This window comes from Ixodes scapularis, unplaced genomic scaffold, assembly GCF_016920785.2.
Source record: "Ixodes scapularis isolate PalLabHiFi unplaced genomic scaffold, ASM1692078v2 PGA_scaffold3__209_contigs__length_174095766, whole genome shotgun sequence".
NCBI lineage: Eukaryota > Metazoa > Arthropoda > Arachnida > Ixodida > Ixodidae > Ixodes > Ixodes scapularis.
Genome location: NW_024609868.1, coordinates 4,804,835 through 4,832,378, shown reverse-complemented (window position 1 = coordinate 4,832,378; position 27,544 = coordinate 4,804,835). Strand labels below are relative to the sequence as shown.

At 49.4% G+C, this 27,544-nt stretch overlaps 3 protein-coding genes across 4 annotated transcripts in view; 2 read left to right on the top strand and 1 right to left on the bottom strand.

Annotated features, from left to right (window-relative positions):
* Window positions 1–3,138, bottom strand: part of LOC8043175 (AP2-associated protein kinase 1) — a 54,012-nt gene extending 50,874 nt beyond the window's left edge. For both annotated transcript variants that reach the window (XM_029985053.3, XM_029985054.3), the window contains exon 1: window positions 2,421–3,138. In XM_029985053.3, coding sequence (XP_029840913.2) covers window positions 2,421–2,547 — 127 coding nt within the window. In that variant the 5' untranslated portion in view covers window positions 2,548–3,138. The remainder of the gene's footprint in view (window positions 1–2,420) is intronic.
* A 361-nt stretch (window positions 3,139–3,499) lies between these two features.
* LOC115324437 (treslin-like) lies at window positions 3,500–7,433 on the top strand. The gene has a single exon (XM_029985056.4). It carries the CDS (start codon window positions 3,641–3,643, stop codon window positions 7,181–7,183), a length of 3,543 nt encoding a protein of 1,180 aa, XP_029840916.2. The 5' UTR covers window positions 3,500–3,640; the 3' UTR covers window positions 7,184–7,433.
* Window positions 7,434–9,776: 2,343 nt separating this feature from the next.
* LOC8043177 (ribonuclease 3) overlaps window positions 9,777–27,544 on the top strand; it is a 54,747-nt gene continuing 36,979 nt past the window's right edge. The window contains exons 1-7 of the mRNA XM_029985057.4: window positions 9,777–10,016; window positions 11,200–11,534; window positions 13,157–13,214; window positions 13,897–14,001; window positions 17,040–17,354; window positions 19,978–20,101; window positions 26,442–26,598. Coding sequence (XP_029840917.2) covers window positions 10,003–10,016; window positions 11,200–11,534; window positions 13,157–13,214; window positions 13,897–14,001; window positions 17,040–17,354; window positions 19,978–20,101; window positions 26,442–26,598 — 1,108 coding nt within the window. The 5' untranslated portion in view covers window positions 9,777–10,002. The remainder of the gene's footprint in view (window positions 10,017–11,199; window positions 11,535–13,156; window positions 13,215–13,896; window positions 14,002–17,039; window positions 17,355–19,977; window positions 20,102–26,441; window positions 26,599–27,544) is intronic.

Below are 27,544 nucleotides of genomic sequence, written 5' to 3'. Positions count from 1 at the left end.
TAGTTGCGGTGGCCCGACTGCTGGCGTGCTTCGACCACTTTGGTGGCTAAAACAACTAGGGCAAGCTGACGACGTCAGCCTAGCCGCAGTTTTTCTCATCCCGAGACAAACTATGTCACGATTGCGCCGGATGTGACGTGCTCTCAGCTGGCTACTCTCCGAGCGCTTGCCAGAATGGGCAGTTTATAATGACTAATACAACCATCAGGCTCACAATACAAATGTGCGATGGTCATTTACGATATTGTGGATCATATTCTGTTTTATTTCTGAACACGACAGGTATATTCCAAATTTTGTTAAAGTATCCCTTTATGAGGCTCACCGGCGACTTCAGTAGCTGCCCAACCTAACGTTTTCTGAGGACCCCTTACTCTTTCTGGCTCGCTATTTAGCATTTCTAAATTCAGAATAGTCGTAGTGAAATCGACAATTGAAGTCGATGCCAAAATTCGTGTTCCAATATTCTCACACTTTTTAGTGCCAAGACGCCACTGGTGGGCGGGTCCGCAGGTCAAGCACGCTGTCTAGAAAGTAGCGTGCCACGCATTTGTTCCGGGCTGCTGCGCGAGCTTCCAAAGCTTTCATTTGACACCATTAAACTCCATGTGATCAGGTGGGAACAAATTCCACTTCCCAATCAGTGAACCTATGGCTGCTGCTGGCATCACTCTTGCCCGTAGAGACTTTCAGATTAAAAAAAAAAGGGTAAGAACCAAAATTTAATAACTTCACAAAAAAAACCAGAACATATTTTGACCTAATATTTGGGGAATTCAGCTATGTTTGTTGGTGTGTCTAGACAATTTTAAGGCAAATCAGACCAAAAAAAAAAAAAAAAGAAAAGTTGGACAACTATATTTGTTTTTACCTCAAGAATCGTAATAAAAAAAAAGTTTGGCTCCTCGGAAGCGTTACAAATTTTCTCCTTTATGTTGAGAATTGAGATATACAGGGATGCATTTTAGATTAGATATGCGTTAAACGCCAAAAGCATAGCTTCTTCCTCCGACAACCAAATCTTGTAAGAACTACTTTGCACAGTGTATGAACAGTGCACAAAATTTCCCTTTTTCTTGAGGTGAAGAATAGTATAGTGAAGCTACGTAAGTTACATATGAAACGAGTCTCCAACATGCCTGGCTCTGTATGAAGTCATTGAACGTGTGAAGAAGCTCGCAGTAGGCCCAAGAAAGGTATGAACAGGCAGATTAATGAATAGATGGACGGATACTGCTCAACGTTATGATCGGGTGATAGCTCATGCCACCTGGCCAGTGTTTTTAATGTTGCGCACTAATCTGTACACAACTGCAAGCATGGAGTCTCAGCTGGCGGCTCATGTGTTGCATGCACATGCAGGTGGTTTTGCTAGGCTTACAAATTTTACCTACATAACCACAGACACGTTAAGAGATTTGTTCAAACTTCAAGTTTTGTAATTTGAGTGAATACTCAAACTACAAGTTTTGTAGTTTGAGTGAATACTGGTTAGAATTATTCGTTGATGTTTACAACAAATGAAATGCGCATTAGCTTTCCCCTACATGCAAGGTCAGCCATAAAAAAATAGAGAGAAACGAAACATATTTTCGTTCCAACTCGTGACCAGAACAGGTAGCCACGCGATTTGGTACCAATAATATGCCGCCTATGCTTATCACAGCTATGTGCAGTTTCGGACATGGTAAGGATTCAACTACTGCCATCATTGCAGCGGTTGGACAAGACCCACCACCCCAAATGCTCGTACAGGTTTTGGTTGTCACCAGCTGAAACCGAGCGCTTGTGCAATGCTCCTGTCCAATCTATCAACTATCACCTCTATGGGGTAATCGTAGCCACTGTGTGATGTGAGAAACCTTCCATGGGCGTCTTCGAAGAGCAACGATCAATGCCCTAAAACGCAACCTGTAACAAGAAATCTCTACGAATCAGATACCTGCGTTGACGGCATATAATCTCTCGAGCAAAAAGGCAAGGTTACGAGATACGAGAGCAGGCAGCGACCGTACGCTCCTCCAAGTGCCGCGGTTCGCACCCGGCGTCGCGTGCGCCCAGGGCAAAGTGCCCCAGAGCCGTCCAGACGTGCCGCGACTCCGCTTTCCGGGCGGCCACCCATGTTGACTCTTAGTACCGACAGCGCGCGTTGAACGACACAGAACTGACGCCGTCAGGACAGCCTTCGGACGGCTCTCTTCTTTACTCTCCATTTTCTCCCGCGATAACCTAGCGCTTGCACTCGGACAAGCTCACTGCGGGAAGTCGCGAGCTAGAAAACAGCCTGCGGTCGGGCCGCGTTCGGTCAGGGGAAGGGGGACTCGAGCCCAACGGGGACACCTGGAGAGGTTCGAGGGGCCAAGGGCGCTCTGCCAGCAGTCGCGACGGCGACCACGAAGGGTGCTGGAGGAAGCACTCACCTTCGGCTATCACGTCCTCCACCGTGACTGTCGTCCGTCCCACGGTGAAAACTTTGCCGACGAAGTTGTTGGCTTCTCTAGCTGCGCCCTGGTCGATCCTCTCGAAGCGCGAGAATAACTTCTTCATCTCCGGCTTGCACAAGTCTCGACTACTACTGCCGATCGACTTGATACGCAAAGGAAATCAAACCCGCCTACCGTGTGGCAACCCGCTACGAAGTCCGGTGGGGCTTTCGACAGCGACATGCAACAGTCCGCGCCGTCAGACGCCCTACCAAGCACATCTCGGCCCGACGCCCACGAGATCCACGACCAGCTTGTCGCTCCACTCGACGCCGCACATGCCGACAAGGCGCACGCAGTTCACTGGTTCGCTTCGTCCCCCAGATTTGCGCAGTGTCAAGAGAAAAGGCTGACTAGAGCCTAGGCCTAATAGCGGCAGCAGTCACTTGCCTCTCGAGGTTCCTTGCCCACCCTCGCTTGGCATCCGAAACTGCGGGCTCAGAGGAATTGTGCTTCATTGTCAATAACCCCCCGAAAATAAATCGGAATCAGTCGCGGTTATTTTTGTGCGCCGTCGCGAAAGCGCCAAGATCGCCCGTCCGGTTCAGATTAATTTGTAATTCAAGCAGAAATAGAGCGATCATGGCGCATCTCGGCCCCTGGCACCAGCGTTGCCTGGCGCTAGCGGCGCTTCCGCTGGTCCTCGGCGATCTGCTTGGCTTGTTTGGTTTGTTTACTTTGTTTATGTAAAATTGCACTCGTGCATTAGCGACGAATGATGTCTGAAACTGAAGAGCCTGAACCACGGGCCTGAACAACTAGTCAGTGAAAAAAAACAGCGCAAACGCATGTTGCGCATGTGTGCACTCGTTGGTGCATGTGGCTCTCACATGGTGCTGTGCGCAATTCCGCTCAGTTCGAAGACGTTTCATTTTTGTTTGAAGCACTGATAATAAAACTTAAGCCTTTTAATAGTGTTATTTCTTCAAACTCGGACACGTATTCCGACGACAGTGATTCCGACATTCGTCCATACGTCGACCCATCGCAGGAACAGCATTCCCATCGCCGTTCACATCACGCTTTTATGATTTTATGATGGCTACTTTGACTTAGTGCCCCAGTGTGCCGCCTTTAAAATCTCCCTTCAAACGGTTGCTGGTACGAAATTCCGCTCGTTTTGCGATGCAGTCGACGCAGCCTCATCGCCTGAGATTATGTCCGAGTCGACCCAGGTCGTCTTCGCCATCGACGTTGCCTCCTTCTACACCTATGAAGACGAACCCGCCGTCGGCGATTACCAGCAGGCCGTGAATGCCGTGAGGTACGGCTGCCTCAAGCTCCTCACGCACTTCGGCAGGGAAAGGACCCGATGGGGCTACAAGTTCTACAGCAGCAGCGGCCTGACGCGGCAGCGGATGGACAGGCGGCCGTTCCGGGAGTTCAACCTCGACCACTTCGAGGAGTTCGAGGAAGAGCTGGCGCAGCGCTTGGAGCGCTACCGGAGCGCCTGCCAAGCCATGGGCCGTGCGGGGCAGCGCGCCGTCGGAGATCGGGACCCGCCGTGCGCCATCCTCCGGACGGCCCTCACCCAGGTTGCGTCCGAGTTTCCGTGGGATGCCCCGAGCATGGCCTCGCCGGTGAAGCGCAGGAAGCGCAAAAGGGGCGGCACCGGGGACCGCGAGAACGCCTGCAGCGGGGGCAACTACATCTTCAACCTGTCGCGGTGCCCGCGGTCCCAGGACGAAGTAGCCTTCTTCCTGGGCAAGAAAGACGCCTCCCAGCTGGACGGGAGCGACGTCGCCGAGGTGATGGTGCCAGCCCAGGTGCGGCGGCTCTTGGTGGACTCGCTGGCGGCCAAGCTGCTGTGGATCGACACCGGTCTAGAGCCCCAGGACGGCGCACACGCCCTCATCCAGAGTGCCCTGCGTTGCCTGGGCGGCGACGCAGTTCCGCTCGAAGCTCTAGTCAGAGCCGGAGCCGACTGCGCGCCCTTCTCGGCGATCGCCGACCTGTGCCTCAAGGGGGGTTCGCGGGGCCAGCAGCACCCGCCGCTCTTCGCCGCCGCTGCCGTTACGCTCGGCCAAGAACGGGTCGGCTCGGCACTCTTCTGCCCGGACGACCCACTGCCCGAACCGCGCGCCCGCTGGAAGGAGGTCCGGATCCTCGCCAGGACTCGAGCGTGCGCCGGTGCGCGTGCCCTGAGTTCTCGGAGGGTGCAAGTGTTCCGCTGCCCCGACGGAAGCGCTGCCGCCGGTGCCGACGACTCGGCGCGTCTCCGGGGGATTCTGAACTGCCTGCAGCGCCAAAGGGAGGTCCTTTTCGTAGAGCTGGTGTCCGACCTGCCCGCAAAGCAGTACGCGTTTCTCTCGCCGCTCTTCGGCTCCGCCTTCTGCCTCCAGGTTGTGACCGAACCCCTGGCCTTCGGCGAGCAGCACACTGAAAGGCGCTCACCCCGGGCCCCAGCGGACGGCGACGATTCCGACCGGTGCCCGTTGCCTTCCACTGATCCATTTGAGTGGTGCCCGCAAAGAACAATGACTGGCGACGGCTCATCGCGTTGGCCTCCCTTCAGGGCGGCTGCGCTGGAGCGCTGGTACGTGGCTCCGTCTTCCGTGAACCCATTCCCAGGCTCGGACCAACACGATACGGACGAGCAGTGTGGAGAGATGCTGAAAAGGCTGCGGCGTAGCTACAGGCTCGGGTCTGTGGGAGGCACGAAGGATGATGCAGCCATACCGCAGAGCGAGCGGCTGTCCCAGCAGACGCCCAGACCGGCGGCACGGAAGAGCCTCGGCGCCTCCCTCAAGCCCGGCGGCAGGTCGGCCGACATCCTGGCCCACAGCTACGCAGACGCACGGAGGGCTTCGGGCCGCCGGGAGAAGCCAGCGTGCGCCCAGGGATCCCGCAGCTCCCCCAGGGCGCCACGAGGCACGAGCTACGCCGACCGGGAGCAGCTCTTGGCACACCTGAAAGAGTCATACTCTGGTGCGTTGGACTCCGGCTTTTCTACGTCCTTGCTCACATGTGCGCAGAACATTGTCAGTGTCATCAAGCGTTTCGTGGAGTCCCAGCCACGGAGCAACGGGAAACAATCGTCTGTTTGTGAGCTGCTGCGGACACACTTTGTGCTCGGTTGCCCCCAGATCGCCGAAAAATATGGCGGCTCCGGGGACGACGCGAGTCAGCGGCGCCGTCTCCGCGAATACCAGCTGCAGGCGCTGCTCGCGCTGGAAGAAGAGGTGAGCTTCGGTCCAACTGGTGCGTGCGTCGAGAGGGTGACCTCGCTGCTGCGCACACTGTCCTTCGTCCACAGCCCGTCCGTCGCCAGCGAGTTCCTCAGGGGTATCGTGAGAGACACTTACCTGGCCACCCTGCGGGACGTCCTCGTGGAGGTCGGAGACGAGCTGAGCGTGCCCCTCTTCTCGGACGACGGGGGCTCGCTGCTCGGCTCAGAAGGAGACTTCGGACGGCTCGACGGGCCCACTTCTGCGGCGTCGCAAGACTCCTTCCTGTCGAGCATTCCGTCGTCCTTCAACTCCCAGACGCTTCGCGATGCGGCTGACAACAGGTCCCTCGCGCGAGTTGACCTTTCCCAGCCCTCTTCATCCACCTCCCTCTCGAAACGCCAGATCGTCGTCCCGAAAGTTCCCAAGTGCAGGCGGCTCGACACAAAGCCAGTCAGGACGTCTCCAAAAAAGTCGGAGCCTGGCCGCGTTCGTCGAGACCTCTTTACGGCGACGACGGGCTCTCCACAGCTGGGCCAGCGCAGAGTACTCAAGACCACATTCGTTCCGGAAACACCGACCAGTCGGCAGGGGCGGAGGCTCGTCCAGCGTCGGCAAGAACTGTTGCGTCGCAGGTCGCGTATTGTTGTTACCGTGCCGGTCGTGGAGGAGACGCCGGAAAAGAGGGTGCCAAAAGCCACCGAGGATGTCTTCAGCTTCCCGTCTCCTTCTAAGTTAGTTGGAAGAACTCCAGAGAGGGCTGCTGCAACTCCGAAGCGGGTGCCACCCTCCAGGGCACCTTTCTCCCAGGAGACCCCCCCCAGGTGGAACGGTTCCGAGAGTCTCTTCTCCTCTCCCGAGGGCCACCTCTCGATAAGCAGTTGCGAGAGGACTCCTGCAAAGGCCGTCCTCTTTTCCGGCGTCGTTGTCCTCGGAGAGTCTCCACAAGGCGCTCCTGGTCGGCGGGGCAGCGTCACCCCACGGAGGAGGGTGTCCAAGAGGTTGCTTGGCTCGCCTTCGGTGACGCACTCTCCACTCGAGAAGCCTCGAGAGGACTCCCCGGCCTCGAAGAAACCGTGTCTTAAGTTGCCGGGGGCCGAACCCGAAGCTCCAAGGCGTCTCTTTGAACAGCTCGTCGACTCTTCTCCCCGCAAGGAGCCAGACACCGAAGAGTGCCTTCGACAGAATCTCCCGAATGGCACCATCCGGGGTTCTCGGAGCGGCGACACCGAGACGAACGGAGATTCTTCGCGAGGTGTTGTCACATCTCCCGTCCTGACGAAGCTGACAACGCGCTTCACCCGAAGCAAGTCCAAGGAGACTGGCCTTAGTCCGCAACAGCTGTTCTTGCTGTCCCAGGCCAGTCCGGTCAAGGGTGAGCGCCAGACTGAGCAGCGTCCGCACGGTGCCACCCCCTCGCAGGAGCCGGGGACGACTCCCAGCTGCAGAAAGCGTCGACGGATTGTGTACACCCCTCCCTCGGCGCTCAGCCTGCTGCACCTGACCAGCTCTCCCATGCTGCTGAAGAAGTGACTCTGCGGCAGACTGTGCATGGGGGTCTCCCAGTGCCGCCCTCATAGGCCGGAAATGACCGAGCCAAAGTACCGCCAATTTAGGTTTTATATTTTTATATAACGCATGTTCTATACTTTTATGCGACTTAAGTAGGTAGAGGACTACTGGAAGCTGTTCTGTTATACAAGTGCAGTTTTTGGATTGTAAATATCTGTACTTTCTCCCCTGTTCAGCTACACTGTATAAAACATGCATCGTTTAATCTGAAGAGTGGAAGTTTGTGCATACAGAACTGCCTGAGCTTTTTCACTTTTTGCTGTTTTTATGAGTTTCTAGAAAAGGGTGACCGCTATTTCAGAGCATTTCACACGAGGTAGCTTAGATAGATTGTAAGTCGAGGCTTAAAGGCCCACGGACTGCCTCTAGTCAATACTGGCAACATCAACGTGGGTAGCATTCACAGTGTCTGTCTTTGAAAAATCCTCGAGGTCGAGCAGGTGTAACCGTCAAGTCGTGTGCTTCCCAATTAGCTCCAAAATGCCACCTTCCACTTTCGTCGCAGACAGACCACTATTCTCTGCTTGCGTTAGCAGATGACAGCTGTATTTTTGCAACCATTTAGCTCACCTGTTTGCGAGCATTTAATTCACCCGATTGAATGACATGTCATACTAGAACAACAAACACACACAGAAGGTAATGTAAGATTAGCATTCCACAGCACGGCACAAAAAAAGCAAGAAAAACAGTGTTTCACTGCTTGACCCAGAAAATAACTTGGTGTACTGGCTGAGTTGCAAAATATTTATTCTTTTCGCGGCCTTGAATTTCTGTATTTAGAAGTGCATTTTTGAGATGTTGGTAAGACGTCTTTCAGCTGTACACTGTACCCTGTTGCAGGTTTAAGGCCGACATATGCTTTCCACTTCTGCCAGTCTCCTCCTTTATTATATCCTCCACACTTCTTACACTACCCCAACACGGCTTCCTCGCAGTTCAGGAGAGGAGGACGCTAAGAGGATAATCTTCCCTGCAGAAAACCGAGGCTGTACGTAGGCCTTTCAGAAAAGCAGCACAAGCAACTCCTGCAAAGGCCTCCACCTTTTCCACTAAGCAGAGAGAATGCCATCGAGTAGGCGAATTCAACCTCGACTCCTTTCTGGCGTTCCTTCCACTTAGTGGAAAGGATGGATGGCTTTGTGGGAGGAGATTGAGCTCCTTTTTGTTCACCTGCAACAGGGTATAGCTATAACCAAACATTTAAAGGTGTGTCAGATAATTAGGTTTCTGTGACGTCCCCACATATGACCGAGAAAAAAAGCGACAGCACCCCTGTGTGAACATGCGACTCAAAAGTCAAAATCAACAAATTTAGGAAAAAAAAGAAAAAGCCACGAGTTTGTGCATTACAGTCAAATAATTTGTAGCTGTTCTTAAAGAGAGACTGAAATATCCAAGAACATTTTTATGGTAAGTGCATGAATAGAACACATACGTAACAATATCCCCCCCGCTCCTCCTACACTAACCAAAGAAAGCGCAATATTTACAAACAAAACATGAGGACACAAGACTTCTGACCGGGCGAGTTGGTAGTTCATGTTGATTAGCATAACAGCACGCCACAAGAGAAACACTTGGAAACACAAACACATTAAAAAAATATACACTCACTCGGAGTGTGTTTGTGTTTGTGAGTGTTTCTCTTGTGCATTGTTACGCTAATCAATGTGAGGGCACAATTGTGAGCTGATGTAAGCTCATCATTGCAGTATTAACCGAGACTACGCCGGTTGAAATAGCAGCCGTGTGGCGCGCCGAACGACGCGAGGGGAGTCGTGGTGAGTGAGGTGGGGTAAGTAGTTCTGGGGAGTCCCTACAATAAGGTGGACGGGGGGGGGGGGGGGGGGGGGGGGGGTTTGACAAGATGTATTAGATGCACATAAAATAAGCACCACTGCTGATTTTGCCCATTCTGTACCTGCACCCCTCGAATTGCTAATTCCAAAATTTCACATACGGTCGAGACCCCCTGAGACCTCCCAGACTTTAAGCCCTGATGGTGACGACAGAAAATGGAAAGAGCTATTAAATGCAGCTTTTTCTGTCGTCACTTCGGCCTCAGATAATTCTACAATGAGAATATTTATGATGATCAATGAAAAAAACGGTTAATGTGCAGGCGAGCTAATGCAAGTTATACATGATGATTGAAACCTGAGACTGCAGTTTGAAAAAACGGAACACTCGTGACGGAGGAAGAAAAAGGGATAATGGGTTTCAATCACCATGTGAAACTCCTGAAAAAAAAAAAGGAAAAAAAAAATCGACAATTTGGATGGGACATCCGTGAAATTTATTTTAAATTCTGCGCGCAAATTCCATGACGTCTCGATCTCAATGACAATCAGTGGGCCATATGTTCTTTCCATCCCAACGAGTAGTAAAAAGGAGGATCGAAGTACTTTTTTTCTTCGCGTAAAATTATTTTTTTGACTCGCGTCTCCCAACCAGACTGTTAATTTTTTTTTCAGGGGCCCTTTGAATCAGTGAACAGTTTTAATATTTATTTATCTAGCGTGGCTTCATCGGCTTTATCGGCACTCAAGTTGTCATAGGCATCACGTTTACCTTGGTTGCTGTTGGTTGCCTTTTGATCGTCTTGGTACCTCGGTCCTTTGGTCTCCCTCGGGTTTTTTTCTCTGTTCAAGAAGTTCTCGGCCTTTTGGAAGATCAAAGCGCAGCGCTGCTTCTACCACGAGACTCGGGCATTTCTGCCATTTCGGTTCTCTGTGCTGTTGGGTGATGGCTGCTGAACTAGGAACCGTTCATTCAGCATGAACCCCTCAAAGTAAGATCATATTCTCATTGCACGCAACGCCGCGCCGTCTCGTCGGTAATTTCCATTTCGACCAATTATAATATTTGGTCCACTTCAAAGATAGGCGTCTAAGATTGGCAAGCGAAAGCCCCGTAAAACTCCCTTTGAATTTTTACAAAACTAAAATCTGGAACTGTTTGCGCAAGGCAGCCAGAACCCCTTTCTGCATTCTGTGATCTAGTCACCAGCGTAACCATAATGATGCAATGGCGTGTTCGGAAGATGGAGTGAGTTGCGCATTCCTTTTCTCAAATTATTGATAGAAGAAAAGGGAGGAGGGAGGGAGCTGTCATATTTTACATGTTAAACCATCAGTGGCATACCAACTTGTTTTTGAGTGTGTGTGGGAGGGGAGGGGGGCAAACCTGACCCCACCCCCCAGTACGGGGGGGGGGGGGGGGGGGGGGGCAGTGCCCTTGGTATCTTTTGGGCGCTGCCGGCCAATGTTCGCCCTGCCCAGTAATGGCTGTTTCAGGGGGGCAAAACACATGCCTTACCCCCCACTTTGAGAACTGAAGGAACAAGCGCCCCCCTGCCCCCCCTCCGGTTGGTACGCCCATGTAAACCATTGTCTACCGTACTTACCAACCTCGTACGAAGTGATATCCGCATAGAACATACAAATCGATAAGAAGTGTTTTCACAAACGTTGTAATAATAAACACAACTATTACAGCAGAGCTGTTAAGGGCTAGGTTCCCCAGGATCGTGTCCGGTATGTCGACACAAACCCACCTGGACAGCTATCGCCATCTATAAGCAACGGCGGCAAGCACACATCTAGTATGGTTTCCGCCGTTGCTCGTAGATGGCGCCAACCTTTCGAGCTATCATAGAAGAATAAATAGTTGGGCGGCGCGTTGGTGGGAATTCATCGTAGGAAACAGCGCGAAAAACAGACGACGACGAAGAAGAAGCACACAGTGTATCAAGTACAGCTCCACTGGTCTTCCTTCTTCACGAGAGTGGAAAGGCTGAACGATTTTTTGTTCTGCATTTTTCTTTTTATCTCTTTGCGACACATGTTATTCATGTTTTCTCGTTGTAGCTCATTTTGTCAAGGAGACCAGCGACCGTGTCAACAACTCTCGGGTTTTTGTATGCCTCCCGGCATATGTATAGATGCAAATAAAATGATTGGTTGATTGCCCAGCCTGAACCTGACCGCCCGGCCGGGCTGCGGCACGGGAGCCCTGGTTGGCCAGCCGGGCCTCCCGGCGTACTGCACCGCAGCGCTGGTCCCGTGCACAGCGCAAGGACCCCTAGTGGGAGGGCCGCAGGGGCCTCTGGTGGCCGGGTCTGCCTGGACGACGGCCGTGTCCGGCGGGGCGGCCCAGTACCGACCAGCCGGGTCGTACGGGGCCGTGGCCGCCCGCGGCTACGGGGCCGGCGTCTTGGCGTCCCAGGGGCAGCTCACGCTGCACGCCGCCTCCGCCCAGTGGAGCTCGGCTTCCTGCGTCTCTGTGATGCCTCTGACCCCCCTGTCTGGTGAGCCCACCTTCGACCCCTCCTTGGGCGCCGCAACTAGACGGTGGTGTTTTCAGTGACATAATTTCATCCACCATTTTGTTGTCGTAAGCTGTCTTGCGCATGCTGAAACAATACCACCAACAAGACGAGGCCCGCGCACGACGAGACCCGCGCATTCGTCTTGGCGTCTTCATGTGCTAGCGTCCAACTAATTTTTAGACACCGCGTGAGACGCTGGCTGCGACATTGATTCAAGCTAGGCAGCACTGCCTGGATCCACTAGTGATGATATTTAGGGGGGAAGGGCCTTGTCTTCCGGGTGGTATTGGCTGAAAGTGAGTATTCCGAAGATTCACACAACACCTTCGATTAGGTAGTGCACAAGAGCTTATTAAATTTCATAGCACCTCTTTTTTTTTCTTTCTTCTGGCAAACAAAAACATTTTTTCTCTCGCTCAATCTTGTAACAAAATTTTAAATTGAGGTCGCGTGACATTTTCCTACGGACCCGAGAATGCGTCTCTGACCTGCGCGTTTTCCCCGTCCTCAAACGTGGTCTCTCGATTTTGGCCCGACGGCATCATGTAGAAGTGTCGAGCCGTCGCCTGCCGCGATCCCAGCACTGGCACGGCAGACATCCTGCCGCGGCTCCCTCTCCGCCGTGACAGTCCACGGAAGCTTCGGCAGCCGGGAGTTGGGACGCCACAAAAATGGCCACACTCGCGTGTGGCTGTTTGGCACTTGCCAGAACTCGTACGACCAATCATCGGGATCGCAACGTCCGACAGCGCGATGGGCCGGCTTCCGCGACGTCGTTCGTTGCCACTTCGGGACGGCTTTTGATACGTGAGCACGAGGGGTCGCTAAACGCGGCAATCTGAGGTGCATTCTGGGCACTGTGCCGTGACGGCCTGTGGGCTTAGCTCTGGGTGCCTGGAATCTCTCACTCGCCCGAAAGGGCAAAAACAAGAAATATACCGGGAAACTTCCAACAGAGCCTTAAAATGTAGGTGACCCTATGTTTCGATGCCGGCCCGGTATCTTCTCCGGTTGTGACTAAACTTGTCATTGTTTCCAAAAAGTTATGTCATTGTAAGCGGAACTCATTTTGGCTGTTTGCCTGCAGTGGGTTAGAGTCAATCTGTTCGTGCGGTACTTGGCAGGTAGTAAAGGGTCATATGTTGTCTTTGTTTGGCCAGTGTGTCCTTAGGGTGCTACCCGTGTAGGTGGTGACATGGTTCTCGAAAGATTTCCTCGCGTTAAAGGGAGTAAACATTGTTCACAGTCCTTCTCAAGTCCGTGTAGTGTTACGTCGGCCCATCACCCCCACCTCGACTGAGTGTGCTCGGTAAAACAGAGATTGTTTGATGGCGAGCAGTTTTAAGGGTGCCTCTAAAAAGAAAAAAAAAAGTTTTTTTAAACAATCTGGTTGGGACATGCGCCTTAAAAATTTAATGTTATGCAAAAAAATTTTTTTTAGAGCAATATTGATGAGGCGAGTCGCGATTTAGTTGGTAGATGGTGCCAGCATGCTACCATGTTCTTTTGCGTAAGAGTTCATAGGAGCTCGTTCTTAAGCAAATGCAAATGTGAACGGGCCTCTAGGTCGGTAGGTGACGACCTTTTCTCCCCTTCCCCAGGTCCGTACACATATCCTGGTCCGGCACTGCAGCAATTTGCACCCCAGCCTTACCCCGGGTAGGTGGTCGGAAGCTCGCTTCAAGCCCTCACAATGGTTGGGGAGGCTGCCAATCGTCAGGTGAAAGAATGGGCGAGAAGTTTGGGATTGCCGTTTTATGTTTAGGACCAAGCTCTTCTTTTTTCTTTAGAATTTTTCTTCTCTTCAGTTGGCTTATTACAAACTCGTTTACTCTTGTTTCGTCTTCCTATGTGGTAGACCTTCCTCCTAACGACAATCGAGTGAGAGGTTGGCAGTGTTTGCAAACAATAAAAAGTCGTAGCAAACTAGATGAACTACACCATAGGTTTTCAAACTGGGTTCCTAGTAACTAAAGGGTTCCCCGAGCCCTCAAATTTCCTTGACCACCCTTGCACCTAAGTGAGGTTTTCTTTCTTATCTTAGTGTAAATGAGCCACCCATTGAGTTATGAGCCAAACCACCTACTATGTGCACTGCCTTTTACCAGGTCTGTAAACTTCTGCATCGCTTTATTGCATCAAAAGCGGAAGGGATTCCCCTGCTTTCAGTCGAGAGGATAAGGTGATCCTCGAGGTTGAAAAGTTTGAGAGTCCCTGAACTACAAGGTGGGACAGCAATAGAATGAAGAGCGTGGCGCGGCATACTCGTAAACGTCATTCTGGGGCTTTGCTTTACGTGAGACTAACTCGAGGCCTCACTGCCTTCCTCTGGTGGACTCAGGTGTACCTCGGTGCTGCCCAGCTGGAGGCCGGAAGCGACGCACGTGACAGGAAGCAGCAGCTCGGAGCGGGACCGCGACAGAGGATCACGTCGATGCCGCGACAGGTATTTAAACAAATTTTTTCTCGTAAATCGATTGCAGAAGGAGAAGAAGAGTGGTCATTTTAGCTACTTCTTGAATTAAGTCTTTGCAGGGAATGCAAAGTGACGAAAAAAAAAGCAGGTGATAATCGACTTGAAATCTGATACCACAGTACCGGGTTCACTCGAAAAAAAAGTTAAGAGCCTTTCGCAGTACGTAAATCTACCGTGCTTTGAAGAGCCTCACAACTTTACGGGAAAGTTGCCCCGGCGGTCAAGGCGAGATACAAAATTCTTGGTTCAACTTTTTACTTAAAATAAATCGAAAGTTAAGAATGATTTCGTGAAGATCTTGTATGATCAGCAGCATTCTCCCCATCAGTAGCAGACATAGGCCAGCTATTAGTCGTTGTGGCTTGTAGATGGCATCAGTTCTCAGCTCGACACTAAGTCTTCCCATAAATACCACCTTCACGTGCATACGACAACCGGCGCCGTCTTTGAGCCACGCTGTCATGTAGCCGGCTCACGTCTGCTGACGACATAGGTTGACAACCTTTTGTCAAAAACTAAATCGCTTCTAACTTTCAATATAGTAGGTAATGTATTGGGCTGAATTTTTCGCATTCTTCCTTGTTCATTGGGGCTACGTTTCAGTGACATTCCTCCTTTCTGCAACTCTCAGTTTACTAATGTGCCCCGAGAAAGCCCGAAATATTTTCCAGGCTACATCCGGTCCATCGCCATTCCTAGCCGACAGTTGCGAAGTGCGGCAACCCCCGATTGGTTTAGAAAGATGTGGCTCCGCTCGATGGTACCTTTTGTGGTGCTGCTTCTGCCTTTAAAGGGGCACTGACACATCAAAATCATAATTTATTTTATTATTCAAAACAATTGAAATTGATGCCGGGACATTACCCTCAAAATTCGAAACTTGGGAATTCAGTATTCGTGAATTAAAAAAACAATTTCCAAATGCCGAATTTGAAGTTCCCGCACGATCCGTGCCAGTGAAGTGAGTCAAATTTTGCGGTCTCCTGCGACTCGACTTTCTTTCGGACCTCCGCACCACGCTGTGAAGCAAAGCGCCGTTGCTACCGCGACCCGAAGAGAGGAGGAGGTGAGCAGGCGGGATAGAAGGGAGCCGGCGCGGGGAAAAACCGGTTTCTTCCCCGACTCGGCGATAAGCCTCTGCTCGAGCGCCGCCAAGTTTTCCGAGGGAAAACACAAATCCAGGAAGCGACATCACACCGAAATCTGATTTTTGGTATTTTAAAAAGAAAGGCCGTAGTGCGTTCGTCATTGCGTTAAAAAACATGTTTTACGATTGCCGTTATTAAATGTTATAGAAATGTCGCCTACAAAGCTTCTAAATTTCCTGATTTTTGACGTCACCGATCAAAAGAAGCAAGGAGGTAAGCGCGGGAAATATAAACGCCAAAAATAAAAAGGCGCGCGCGCGCGCAAGAAAATTTTTTTCCGCGATGCAGTTTTTTTTGCGTGTCTATGACTATAACTTGCATCGTTTTAGACAATAAAAAAGAGTACGACCTTTGGGGTGTCAGTGCCCCTTTAAGGGGACACACCCCCTGGGAGGGTCAACTATTGAAGGCTTGGTTTAAAATTAATGAAATTTACAGGGTAGGCTGGTGGTCATGCTTGAGGGAGCATAACAAAATTTCAGGTCTGTAAGTTAAGTGAGAAGGAAATTGGGGTAGCTTGTTTCAGCAACAGGCCTACATTGTTTAAATAATCTATTGTTTGAAAACTATCACAACATTCAAGATTTTTATTTGCTATATATCTAGCAGAATGCCTATGAGGTGAGGCTATGAAAAGTTTTTTTGTAAAAAGTCGTTTATTCTTATCAATTTTCTCTTTTGCAAGATTGGTCAACTTTTTGGTCTTCTGTGTGTTCGACAAAATGTCATCATTTTTTATAAAAGACATCAGTAAGGTGACAAAAGCATTCCATAGCCGCATTCCTTATTAAATTTCAGTCCAGAAAAGTGAAGAACGAGCCTTCTCTGTATTGCCATAATCAAACGATGGAGTGACTAAAATGGAATTTATACCAAAAAGTGGAATAGAGAAAAATGTGTTCAAAGTGCTCCAAACCCTACCTTTTCTTTAGCTTTGGTGGACAGAAAATAATTTATAAAAAATTAACTTTGCAGGGTAAACTAGTGAAAATTTCTGGGTATACCTTCTAGATGTTGGTGGATGTAAATATCTATATATAAATAATATCAAGACATTCTCCTTCTCTTTCTTGTTGTCTGTCAATACCTCAGTCTCGCGTTTTTAATGTGAAACATCTAATTTTTCAAAGTCAGTGCTTTTTGCAGAATTTTTTTTTCTGGATAGTGTCCCCCCTTTAAGCATTTGCTATGGTTGTAAGGGGCTAGAATGACAGGGAATGATGTCAGGGAGTAACTGCATGAGAAAAGAGACATAGTTTTATTGCAGCGCTAGGAACTTAAATGGATTTGCCTTCTCGCACCCCTAGAGTACAGCAAAGAAACACAATAGAAAAAGTGGACCTGTGACAGTGGCTTTCTGGTAGGTGTCTTTTAGCAGCGACTGGTGTGTCAGTTTTTATTCATTTATTGCTAATTTAACAACACTGTCAGTTGCCTATTGGGTGGCCGAAGTAAGTGAAAACACTGCTTCACACTTTACGAAGTGCACGAGAAAATAAGACTAAGTGGCGAATGCAGAGCTCAGTTTACAGTTTGCCAATCTACGGCGTCGGATGTTTGTTGAGTGCAGCAAAACAAAGTGGAGTTCGACCACAGGTTGACAGAGAACCATTCGATTCCTCGATGGCGTGAGATAGGAGCGGGTCGTCGTAAGGGGTCGTTGTCAGCAGACCGACAGAACTACACTGCCTTAAAATTGCATTTGACCGGCAAGTTTAGTGTCCTATTCTGCCCATGTATCGAATGTGGCACCAAAGTGCCAACAAATGATATCACAAAAGCCGGAGTGTCACGCTGTTGGATGTCGCGATCTTAATGGTGGGAGACGCGTTCTACACAATCATAATTGAACTCCTCCAGGTCGAGGGAGGGCCGCCGGAGCAGAGAGGGCCGTTCCCCGCGCCGGAGTTCCCGCGAGCGTCACGGCCACTCCTCGAGGAGCCGGAGCGGGCACGGGAGCCGCCCGAGGCACCGAGAGCGCCCGCGCTCGCCGGGACCCCAGAGGCGCCGACGGTCTCGCGGCAGCGGCGAGAGGGGGTCCGTATCCCCGGACGAGAGGCCACTGCCCCCCGCCCGGCCCAGGGAGCGCCCGTCCCAGGAGAGGAGGAGGGAGGGATGCGCCAGGAGGACACCCAAGGGCCCCAGCCGGGACGCTTCGCCGCCTCAGCCTGAAGGGTCGGTCTCGCTCCCGGCGGTCCCTTTGGGTCCCAAAGGCCTGTCCACCCACTTGCGCTTGCTTGCGTTTGAGTTCTTTCAACCTCTTATGACGAGAGGACACTAGAGAGCCTATGTTACGGAGAGTTTCCAAGTGCTCAATCTGGGTCCTGTGGTATATGGGCCACATTTGCAATGTGAGCTGAGAGGAGGCAAATGTCTCAGCCTTTCCGCCCTCTTTTCCCCTTGTTACTCGTCGACGTGGCGTATGCACACTTGCGACCAATTGGTGCAGGAAGTATCTGCCATTAAATTGGGAATGCTTCCATGGTCTCAGTCGGGCTCTCTGTTCAATCTAGGCCCTCTAAAGAACACAATGGCATGCTGGCGCCATCTACAAGGTGACACTTGAACTGCATTCTACTAGAGCAAAGGTTTTGCGGTATTTGCAAGCTCAAATGTACATGCTATTTATGAAAAATGGTAGTTTATAACATACCGTAAAATTTCGTAAGAATGCCCTCTAGCAAGAGATCGCCCATCCCGTTTTTCTGGCTAAACATCTGTAACATAGAAGTTCCGAAATGTCGCCCACCCCCCAATTCCCGTCGGATGCCGCGCAATGTCCGACAGGAATCTCATCAACCGTGCAATCTGCAGTACCGGTACGTCTGACAAGTGAGTTTATAGCGGGTTCCTGCATTTGTGTCCGCAATCTTTATATGTGATATCGGCTCCCGTAACACGCAAGTTGTTCCCGCTTGTATATTGCATTGTGAAATGCGATTCTGCTACATCCACGATCTGCGGTATCTGTTCCCGTGACAGGCAGATTTGTCGCAGGTTCCCGCGTGTTTATTGTACCATGAAGCTTGAATCTGCTGCGTCTGCTATCTGCGGTATTCGCTCCCGTGTGATGCGAGTTCTCTGTAGGTTTCCGTGGGTCCTTTGTACCGTGAGATGCGAATCTGCTGCGTCCGCAACCGACAGTGTCCTTTCCCGTGACACAGGAGTTTGTAGCGAATTCCCGCATGTTTATCGCAACATGAAACACAAATTTGCCGTGTCCGCTATCTGCAGTATCAGTTGCCGCGTTACGTGGTTTTCAGAGGGTGCCCAGGTGTTTATCATTTATTTTTGATAAAGCGTTGCTATGGCATCTCCAAAGATAGCCCACCCCATGTTTTTCATCATTTATCTCTTCATTTCTTGTGGGCATTCTTACGGGATTTTACGGTAGTCAAGTTTTCCGAGCCAAGAAAGAAAGAATGGTACTCTACAAATAGAGAAAATATATGGAAATGCCAAGTGTTCCACAGTAATCTGAAAGATGGTGCCAGTATGTTCTCTCGTTGGCGAAATCCTAACAACTTTTAAACTCTCTGTCATAAGCACTCGCAAGTGCTTGAACCAGTCTTAACCGTGTTGTGCTCAATGCCCCAAGGCCTGGGTGTGCAGCATGACCCGTTTAGCGCAGCCGAAAGACTGCCGGTTTTTATTGTTTTTTTTTACTTAGCTCGGAGGCCGCAGTTTAAACAATTTCTCAGGTAGTGCGGTTCTTTGGCCCAAAATTTGATTTTTGTCCAGGAGGTTAGGGCTTTAAAAAGCTTGAAGAAACCAAAGCAGAGTCAACAGTTCACTGCTGTAGTCGGGCAGTCGTCCGGTGACTTCGACCCTAAATCAGCGAACAAGTGCCATGGGTAGGCTTCACCCTTGGTTGTTTGGTTTTCGTGTGGCCACTTTGGGCCTTAATTGACCAACAAGTGAAAATTTAGGCTTTGCTTCTGGTTCTTTGGTTCATAGGTGGCATCTTTGGCTGAAGTCTGGCACTTTGGCACTTACGTGGCAAGCCAGAGAAATGCCAAAGAAATGTCTGGTGCTAATTAATGCCTTGGAGCGAAACCTGATTATGCGCAAGTTAGGCCCCTATAATTGCTAGGCTTGTGCCAAGTTAGGCGTTTCTCTGGTGTGCTACCTGGGTGGCGTAGCTACGCTGCCTGCAACGCGTCTCCGACTGGCGTGTTTAGCGTCCCATTCCGCCCATGCATCGAAAGTGTTCCTGAAGCAGCAAAAAACCACGTTGCAAAAGCCGGAGTGTCATGCTGTCGCATGTCGTGATACTGGTGGTTGTTTGTAGGAGTTCCGGCAAAAAGCACGAGCAAATGCGAGTGTCACTGTCACCACGGCGTCACAACTCTCGACTGTCAAAGCTTTCGTGGACTGTGCCTCTCGAGAGCGACCTGCAGCAGAACAGGCATCTGCTACACCCACCACCGCTGCTGCCACACCGCCAGGATTGCAGTCGGCGACAACGTAACACTTCTACGTCGTCATCAGGCAGAAATGGAGGAACCACTTTTTTGGACGCTGTATACCCAGGCAAAAATCAGTCCACTTCCAGCTGGATTATGGAACTGGTTCCAGCTGGAAATAAGGCATCGGGAATCCAGCTGGACTGCATCATTTCCAGCTGAAAGTGGACTGATTTTCGTTTGGGTAAGCACACGAGTCAGAGTCACTGTCCAGGCACATAGCGTAGCAAAATGTATCGGGCATCGACCTAGCCACAAAATGTGGGTTTTTAGACCGGTCCCCGTGAGCACTGCGGATGTCCGACCAACGTCCCCCGATGTGGTATCTGCAGCGATGCCTCGGACGAGGGCTCCTGTCCCGTGGCTCAGGAGGAGGAGGAAGAGGACTTCTTGTCGGAGTCTGCGCGATGGATCCGCTGCAGCCCAGCCGACCTCTACTACCAACGGGACGAGAAGGTTCGGATGCCATTGCCGCTCTGGCGCGTCTTCCAAATGGGCAGCGGCACTGCCACAAAAATGTGTCTCCTAATTCGGCTTAGCGTACTGCATCTGCCCGAATTTACTCTGAGTTTGTCTGTCTGTACTACAGTATAGACCACTTACAACGTAACCGCTTATAGTGCAGGACCGGGTATAACGCGGCTTTTTTAAACCACCGGTTCGACTCCCATAGAACTCCATGTAATTACATACCGCTTAAAATGCAGGCGCGCGAAGGGAAATACCGGTTATAGTGCGGTTTCCGGAACAGCCAGGCGACCGCGCCGACTGACCGACGCAGAGAGCATGCTTCCCTGTGCGACACTAGATAACGGCGCTAGCCGCGAGCGGCACTCGCTGGGCAAGGAGGTTGCTCGAAGAAGCGGGGGAAAGCGAAGAGGGAGGCTTCAGTTGCCATAGCGACGGAGGGACGCATGCACGTGTCGTTCACGTGCGTGCGTGCGTGCATCCCTCCGCTGTGTTGGAAACAACCGCAACAAAAGACCAATCGCAGGTCGAGGAGAAGTGTTCGCACGCGTTGCATGCCGGTCGCGGGCAGGCTTCTATCCGCGAACATGCCGTCGGTTGTGATCGATTCGTCGTCGTAGACGGCATGGTGGAAGTTCATCGTTCCGCGTAAAAGCGCTATCCTTGACTGTGAATTTTCTTTGTGTGTCGCTATGATAACCCAGCACGTACTAGAAGGGAAGATCCACCTACTCGTGCGGCGATGTTGTGGCGGCACTCTCAAGACGGCAGAAACGCCCGTGTCGTCGTGTTTGTTTACTTCGACTACAGTGGTGCTTTCTAAACATTTGTGTTTTCGACCATCGCCCGGATTTCTTATTTGGAGCATTTCGTGCCTGCGCTCAAGTTGAAGGTATTACTGGCGCGTACCGTATAAAGGATGCAAATTTTCACGCGTTTTCATCGCCGGAGAAAAGTGATTAGGGTTAGCATTCCCGAACGCTTTATTTTTCATCTAACATAGAAATAAATTCTTTTACAAAGGTAAGTTGTCTGATGGCACATATTTTGGCCTGAAAAATTGATGTTTTGCTTATAGCGCGATACCGCTTATAGTGCGGATTTTCGTGACTCCCGCGACATACGTTATATGCGGTCTACACTGTAGTCAGTGCTCCGGCAAGTGTCAAAGTCCAGAGAACATTTAGACTCGAAGCTGTTATTGGCGTCGCGATTTTGAGCGTGTGAGATGGCATGCTCGACGAGTTCCGGTGCAAATCGCATTTTTCTCAGGTTTTGCCCGTTTGTGAGACAATTGCTTTACTCGCAAAAGTTTGATCCGGGTTGAGGCGCATTCACTACCTAAAGGCATCAATCCCTCGTCCCCTTGTCTGCCTCTAGAGAGTTCCAGGAATTCCTTGCTTTTAACTAAAAATGTTTGTAAATGTACTTCACTTGCTTTTGGTATTGTTAATTGCAAACTTTACATTATGGTTACAATTGCTTTTCATAATGACTTACAATACTTGACTCTGTTCTTTTGTTACTGAAGGGAGGGAAAACATCCTTTCACCAGCGCTACGTCCATGTCACTTCTTTGTCTGGTCCTCGTCTTTCCGCGCTGTTTTTAATTCTGAAGTATGTACCAACTCGCCCAAGCCTCAACTTTAGCTTCAATTTTACTTCAAATTTCCAAAAGATAAAAAAAATTAACAATTTTAGTGATATAGAAAATTATTAAAGCAATTCACATATGCATCTTACAATTAGCAAACTTGACAAAACTAGTGTGGCAAAGGTTGCTGCATTAAATACAAGAGAGAATGAAACATGAAGGATGGACAAAACAATATGAAAAATCAGTTGTTTTGTCCGTCCTTCATGTTTTATCCTTTCTTGTATTTGACTGTTTCATCAGTGCGCTCAACTAAAGTATATTTACTGCATTATTTTCTTAAAGTAATGCAGAGTTATAAATAACTTCATTACTTTTTCTACTGTTATTTACGTAGACACCCACTGCACCGTTTGGCATTATATAGGGGGAGAAGAAAATCAAAATACAAGCATCACAAAACAAAAACATTTTCATTTAAGAAAGTTTCTTTGCAGTTTATCATAAAGAACAATTATCAGTAACAGTAACCAAATCATTTCATAGTGTATTCCAACCCCAGCAGTTTGCACAAAAAACGAATAAAAAAAAGATTCGGCGCAATAACGATATTTTGCCGCACGAGGACACAGCGCACCCGTAACAAACACTCAACGTTCACAGTCACACCAAAAGAAAGGGACACTTACACAGCGCTGACTTCAACTCTTTGTATATTCCCGCCTTTTCTCTTCTTTCACGTCTAATGCTTAACCTAGGCCTCATCTTTTTCTTTCTTTGCTAAAGGTTAACTGTAAAAGTTTTAAGCCAGAAATTGAAAATTAAAAATTAAATGGAAAAATTAAATGAAAATTGAAATTACTGTAGATCAATGATGCAAAGCTAAGTAATCCAGCTCTTTTTGTGACAGCGCTATAGATGGATTACTAATACACCTGCCGTTTTGTCTGGCAATGTTCTCCGCTTCTATTATTTCCCTTGTGAGCTGGTCTCGACTCCTTGCCAACACCACACACTTGTCAAGTTCCGCTGTGCACCCACAGTCCCGAATGTGTATGCCAACATGTCCAGAGTTCTTGTTGATGGTGGACAGGTTGTGTTCTCTAAGGCGGTGGTTTAAACACCTACCCGTCTGTCCGATATATGTTCTTCCACAGGACAGGGGGAAGGAGTATACTACATTTTCAGTGCATCGAACGAACTTATTTCTGTGATTCGTTGTGCAGGACGTCGGTGTTCTTGAAGGAGTGTTTACCCTCTTGTTGACGATATGTTGACGATTATTTAATTGTCCTCGCCACCAATGACCAAAATCTGACAGCCTTGGTACCAGACATTCTCAACTGTTTCAAAAGGTGCATGAACCCATTGGAGATTACCCACGAACTTCCAAGTGAAAGAAGTTTGAGATTTTTAGATCTTCGTCTTTGTACGTCACCGTACCATATGTGCTGGACTTACGAGCCAAGGGGAAAGAAGCCACTTCTGCCATTCAACTCAGCGCATTCAAAACTCGTAAAGAGAGGCATAGCGCGGTTATGCCTTAAGAACTCTCTTACGAAGTCATGCTTCCATTCCATCCAAAGGAGCTTTGATGGGCAAGTGTCGAGATTAAAACGCGCTGGATATCCACCATCCTTGTTAATATCAGTGGCGGAAGGACTTTTCAGAGATTTTAAGCATGATGAGCGAATTAAGAAAAGTCATCGGGACAGGGCAAAAAGACCAGTGATTGTGCCATATCTCCATCATTTTTCTCATGGCCTCAAGAAAATAGCAAACAAAGTAGGCACGGACGTTATTTTCTCCGCTCCGAACAAACTCTACAGCCTGTGCAAGAGGGTAAACACTCCTTCAAGAACACCGACGTCCTGCACAACGAATCACAGAAATAAGTTCGTTCGATGCACTGAAAATGTAGTATACTCCTTCCCCCTGTCCTGTGGAAGAACATATATCGGACAGACGGGTAGGTGTTTAAACCACCGCCTTAGAGAACACAACCTGTCCACCATCAACAAGAACTCTGGACATGTTGGCATACACATTCGGGACTGTGGGTGCACAGCGGAACTTGACAAGTGTGTGGTGTTGGCAAGGAGTCGAGACCAGCTCACAAGGGAAATAATAGAAGCGGAGAACATTGCCAGACAAAACGGCAGGTGTATTAGTAATCCATCTATAGCGCTGTCACAAAAAGAGCTGGATTACTTAGCTTTGCATCATTGATCTACAGTAATTTCAATTTTCATTTAATTTTTCCATTTAATTTTTAATTTTCAATTTCTGGCTTAAAACTTTTACAGTTAACCTTTAGCAAAGAAAGAAAAAGATGAGGCCTAGGTTAAGCATTAGACGTGAAAGAAGAGAAAAGGCGGGAATATACAAAGAGTTGAAGTCAGCGCTGTGTAAGTGTCCCTTTCTTTTGGTGTGACTGTGAACGTTGAGTGTTTGTTACGGGTGCGCTGTGTCCTCGTGCGTCATGAACTACCAACTCGCCCGAACTTCTGTTTTAACAAGATATTTTGCCACTGTCTTGGAATGATTCCGTCTTGAGGACACATGATGTGGGTTCAGAATGCAAAGATCTCTTCTAGTACGTGTCTCCCCATAATATGTACTATGAAAAATATTTCAACCGTAAACACTTTCTCTGACATTAATGGAAGTCCCAACCTAGTCTCTTCTTCATTTCTGTGCAACTTGAGTACGGGCTGTAATCGCTCGTAACAAATCTTCATGCCCGATTCTGAATTTGCTCTAGCTTATTCGCGAGGTAACTTTGAGGCAAATCCCAAATAACACTGGCCTACTCTAAAATCGATCCGATTAAAAAAAAGTACAGCTTTCGTTTTACACTGCATGCTGTATTCTTAAAATTCCTTCGAATAAATTGTGACATTTTGCTCGCCTTAGCCACGGTATTATCTATGTGGTCGTTTTATTTTAAACTGCCGGAACAATGCACCCCAGATAATTGTTCAAAGTCACGATTTTCTAGCTCATATATACTAGTTGAGCAAACTGTAGATTGAGTAAAACGCGCGTATTTGCTCTTTATATTCGACCTCATTTCCCAACGATCGCACCGGCGTTCTAACATTTCGAGATCCCTTTGTAGTGTACAAACATTGCCGTCATTTTCGACAAATATATATAAAATGAAATCATTTGCAAATAGTTTAATATCAGAATGTACATTTTCGCGAATGTCATTAATAAATACGAGAAATAACAAGGGTCCCAGAACACTTCCTCAAGGCACTTTCGACGTTACAAATATGGGCGAAGATTTCTGTCCAATTAGTATGACACTACGTTAGTGGTGCGCTTTACTTTTGTGCGGTAGTAATTATACTCGTATATAATTAACTACTTTTGGCGCAAAGTGTTTGTAATTTTGCTTTTGGAGCATTGTAGTAACATTTTAATTAAACTTAATTTAAAGAAGCATTTAATCTTAGTATGATCCTCGCGCAAGGTGGTTTAAGGGCCTGTCCAAACAGGACACTACAAAAATCGTGAGGTGGTACGACTTTGACATAAATCGTGCGGCGCTCCAGTTCCATTCATATTTTTTTGCCAAGGGGAAAAGATTTCTGCGTCAGTTGCCCGTGCCTTTCCCGGGGGCCTTGAACATGCTGAACACGTGGGTCCGGACAGCCACAAACAAGCTCTGTTGGTTGTTGGTCAATCGCTCAAGGCCTTCGCTGCTCTGCAGGTCCCAAAAGCGGGAAAGGGAAGGGCTGTGTTCGAAGTCTTACCCAAATAGATCCAAGCAACTCCAGCGGGTTGTGTTGCGTGATAACACAGATAGAGCGACGCTGGATGCGGGCAGGTTTTCCAGTGCAAAGTTACAAAACCCTTAGCCCGTAGTAACATAGGGCAAATTTTGTTACACGGCCAAGGATTCGAGGGCCCGTCAGAACGGATGGACTGCATTGGCAGGTGGCGTATGACATCAAGTCTGACGAGAACGAGAACCGAGGTCACCGAAAAGTGGAGGAAGCGAGAAGGAGAATCATGATGTTCGCTTGGCCGGTGTCCAAGCAGACATTGAACGGCCGGACGCTTTAATTTTCACGATTTTTGACGAAGTCGCGTCGCCTCACGATTTTTGTAGTATCCTGTTTGGACGGGCCTTAACGGGTTGCCCACTTGCGGGCAGCTACGCAACTTTGCAAGGAGGACGCCCATACTTGGAGGGTGATTGCGAAGTGGCAACATACTATTACATCACAGGTGCCGGCAACGCCTTTAGTCCCCTGTCGCAATTCTATGTGGCAAGCCGACGAGAGAACACTGGGGCCATCTATCAGGTAGCCGTGAAACACTAGGCATTTCCGTGTAATTCCTTTTTTTTTCACGCATCATTCTTTCTTTGTTGGCTCGAAAAACTTTTGGCAATGTTATAAACGACCATTTTTTACGGATAGTATGTGCATTTGATTTTGCAAATGTACCGCAAACCTTCGCTCTAGTGAAACGCAGTTCCAGAGCCACCTTATAGATGGCAGCAGCATGTCAGTGTGTTCTCCTTCATACAAGATCGCAACGACTCGGTCGTAAGCGACAGGAAGACGTGGCGGCTGCGACGTTGTGCGACAGAAATAGAAAGGAAAAAACGCCGCCGCCGTAAACGTTTTAATCGGACCATGCTCAAGGGACGCTCGAGTTTCCGAGTCGCATGGGGCGGGGTGGATGGGGTTCACGAGAGGGCGGTGGGACCCGCAGGTGCCGGGGCTGGTGACGGGCACAGCGAAGCTGCACGCCCTCCAGGAGCGGTTCCGCCTGGAGCTGGTGGAGAGGGCAGCTGTGGCCAGAAGCAAACAAGAGCCCTACCAGCCGCCCCCGCGCAGGAGCAAGCTCTGCAACCCCAAGTCACACCCCAGTGAGGGCCCCTTCTGACTCTCTTTTGTCCCCGGCTGGTCATTGCCGCACCTCAAGGGAAATTGGGAGGAGGGAAAGCTTAGGTGGTTCTTTTCGAAGATGGCGACAAGATGTAGCATCTGCTAAAAGGCAGTTTTTTAGCGGATGTATGGAACGCGTCTCCAACTGGCATGTTCGCTAGAATTGGCGGTTTTTGTCCTCGGTGGTGGTATCGTAGCCGGTGTATGATGCGGTTTGCCACAATTTGGGCGGTGGTGCAGTGGCGCAGGCGAATGCAATAGACGCCCGTTCCATTTCCCGCTCTCTCTCTTCTCCCCAAAATTATTAATCTCCCCCACTCTCCCTACACAACTGGTGAGCTTTGAAGCAAACGCCAAAACTTGGTACTGCAAAACTTTTCTCCTCAAGGCTTAGTGATTGCATTTCCCCGCTAAAATGCGAGTCTCGGTGTTGGTCCCCATCGAACGTTGGAAAAAAAAAACCTGACCCGACATCGAGGCCGGAACTATGGCCAACCGGGGCCAGACAAGCCCAACATTACTAGATCAATGTCAGTCGACAAACTTTGTAGAATGTGTGGCGCCGTTTTGTGGCACATTCACTCGGTGGTACTCGCTACACTATCGGCCCGCCCCATGGACAGAAGTGGCGGAACCGGTGGAACATTGAAAGCGCATTACTTGCAGTGGATAGGGATTCTATCATGTTTTTATATGATAAACATATTGTTTGAAAAAAAGTCGGTGCGAAAAGAGCCTCGTTCGAATCCTTCTTCGTTGCCCATGGAGGCATTGATGTCGGTGGTGCTAGGGACGCTATCCGACCGATCCTGCTCACTTGCAGGCAAAAGAAGAACCGATTTCGAATGCTGCTCTTTCATGGGGCTGTCAACTGACAGATCTAAGAACGTTGGACAAGCCGTCTCAGGCCACTGCAGGATCTTTGGA

Bases quoted from the DNA above. Each gene is read 5' to 3' on its own strand.
- LOC115324437 (XM_029985056.4), top strand. From the start codon at position 3,641: ATGTCCGAGTCGACCCAGGTCGTCTTCGCCATCGACGTTGCCTCCTTC.